Source organism: Frankliniella occidentalis, unplaced genomic scaffold (genome assembly GCF_000697945.3).
Source record: "Frankliniella occidentalis isolate FOCC.00 unplaced genomic scaffold, Focc_3.1 Scaffold36, whole genome shotgun sequence".
Taxonomy (NCBI): domain Eukaryota; kingdom Metazoa; phylum Arthropoda; class Insecta; order Thysanoptera; family Thripidae; genus Frankliniella; species Frankliniella occidentalis.
In genome coordinates, this window is record NW_026267166.1 from 1,108,000 (window position 1) to 1,110,173 (window position 2,174).

Below are 2,174 nucleotides of genomic sequence, written 5' to 3' on the forward strand. Positions count from 1 at the left end.
CCCGGTCACACTGGCGCTGCGGACGGCACCGCGCCACTGCGGTTCCTAATGAGTAGCCGTGGACTGATGGCTCCACGGGCTTCCTGGAATTTCTCCTATTAGCCCGTAGTGTAGTATACCCGCCGCCGCCGCGGTACCCGCGATACGCGCTCCCCCGCCTCAGGACTAATTGCGTACCTCTATGTGGCACGGGCCGCTCGCGGCGGGGCGGGCGGTCTGCAAGGGGTGATCCCCTCCCCCCCCCCTTCCCTCTCTCCCGTCTCCCCCAATGCGCGCGAGCTTTGAATATGGTTAACGACCACCACCACCACCATCAGCAGCAGCAGACAACCGACACCCAGGGAAGCACAGTGAAAAGCGGCCATAAGGGAAAATTTTGCAGGCTGATAAATGTCGTAAATTTTAAACTCAAATTGCTAAGTATCGAACTCAAAATGTCGAACAAAAATAACAATATGAATTAACTTTGTTTGTAGCCATTACAAACGCGTTAGTAGACTTGCAAGTGCATACGTAAATTTATTATTACCATGTTCACGCTCGTAAATGTACAATATTTAGTTTGTAAAATGAAATGTTTTAAAAACATTGTGAACTGACGAAATGTGTTTCACGGTGAGAGGAAGTTTTACAATATGGAAGTGCTTACCACATACGACGCATACATACACGCGAGTTGGTCTCGGAGCGCGAGTTCTCTCTGTTTTGCTTTTGGTCGCGTAATTTTACTCCTTTAAAAGAATCCGCGTAGGGAGGGGGGTAGGGCGGGCGCCGTGTGAATGCGCTGCTATGGCGCCTCTGGCTTCTGGCACCGCCCCGCCCGGTAGCCTCGGTGCTTATGAGTAGAAAACATAAAACGACTCATAAATAATTCGACAAAAAAAAGACGCGTAATAACGTTTTAATCTGCGAGAAGCGCGCGTGAGAATAGAGGCCATGTCGTATTAACCTCTGTGGGCTTGGGCGGGGCTCTCGGTATACTGCTAGCCGACTCTGGACGGCCGGGGCGTGAAATCGAATCACTCGTGTTGCTCGTAATAAGCCTGTTCATCTGGAACCCGGGACTGGTGGTCCGGAGCGGTGCGCCGCGGCCACGCGACGCCACGCCCGCCTTTGATAACAGCAATCAGGGAGGGACAGGGGGAAAATCCCCTTCGTCCCCCTTCTCGCCGAAAGCACGTAATTGTAGCTATCGAGCATGCGCGTCTTACGGCTCGCTAACAAGACACCGCCAGGAGGACTTCCCTCGGGGAATTTGATCCGCAAGTCAGGAGGACGCGGAGCTCTGCGGCGACTGCTTTTAATTTCGTTAGCGCTTGTTTGAGATTTTTGTCTTTTTTTAGCAGATGATACCTTAAAAACCTTCCGACTAAACATAAAGAGTATTTTTTCCTCGCTCTCCCGTGCATGCCCTGCTCCGTGCGTGACCAAAGACTACAATGGCGTGTCTTAAACGCTGCGCCCGCCCGGGCGACTTAATCCACCTTTAGCTCTTCCAGTTCTCTAATCGTTCCAGTGATCTATTTGAATACTGTGTCCGTTCCTGTATGCATTGGGGATTAGTAAGTGTGATGTGACGTGATTTCCTCCTTTAATCAAGGATGAAAACCACTTCGATGTAACCATAGTAGAGGTGTCCGATTGTCGGACGAGCCGCACCCAGATCGTGCAAACTGCAAAGTCACAGTATGTCCGTGTTCTCTGGAGGCACTCCGCGTGGGCAATGTGGTTTAGAAAATTTAGAAGAAATGCAAAGCAGGCGGAACGATGAAATTGCTCTGCTTATCCAGAAAAACAAGAGCTTTGGGGGAGAGGGTTGTCACGCGAGCGCACCGCGCGCCCAAATCGGATGGGTTGGGCTGGGCGTTCGCGGTCACCTTCACCTTCCTATGGGCCTGGAGGCCTTGTTTGTCGAGGTTGTTCCCATCGGTTTGGCGATGTGAACAAGTGGGTTGAAAACTTCGGCTCTGTGTTTGCAGGTCCCCCGGACCCCCCGGCCGGCAGGCCGCTGGCCACCGCCGACCCCGCTGGCGGGCTGTGCGCCGTGCTCACCTGGTCGTCGCCCCCCTACGACGGCGGCCGCTGCGTCGACGGCTACCTGGTGGAGGGCCGGACGGAGAGCGAGACCGAGTGGAGGGCCGTGGCGGAGAGGTGAGTGTACAGTACGAGCAAAT

At 53.6% G+C, this 2,174-nt stretch overlaps 1 protein-coding gene across 1 annotated transcript in view; it reads left to right on the top strand.

The window, feature by feature from the left end:
• LOC127749155 (myosin light chain kinase, smooth muscle-like) overlaps window positions 1-2,174 on the top strand; it is a 27,165-nt gene extending 24,991 nt beyond the window's left edge. Inside the window, exon 12 of the mRNA XM_052266232.1 lies at window positions 1,980-2,174. Within this exon, the coding sequence (XP_052122192.1) occupies window positions 1,980-2,155 (176 nt within the window). The 3' untranslated portion in view covers window positions 2,156-2,174. The remainder of the gene's footprint in view (window positions 1-1,979) is intronic.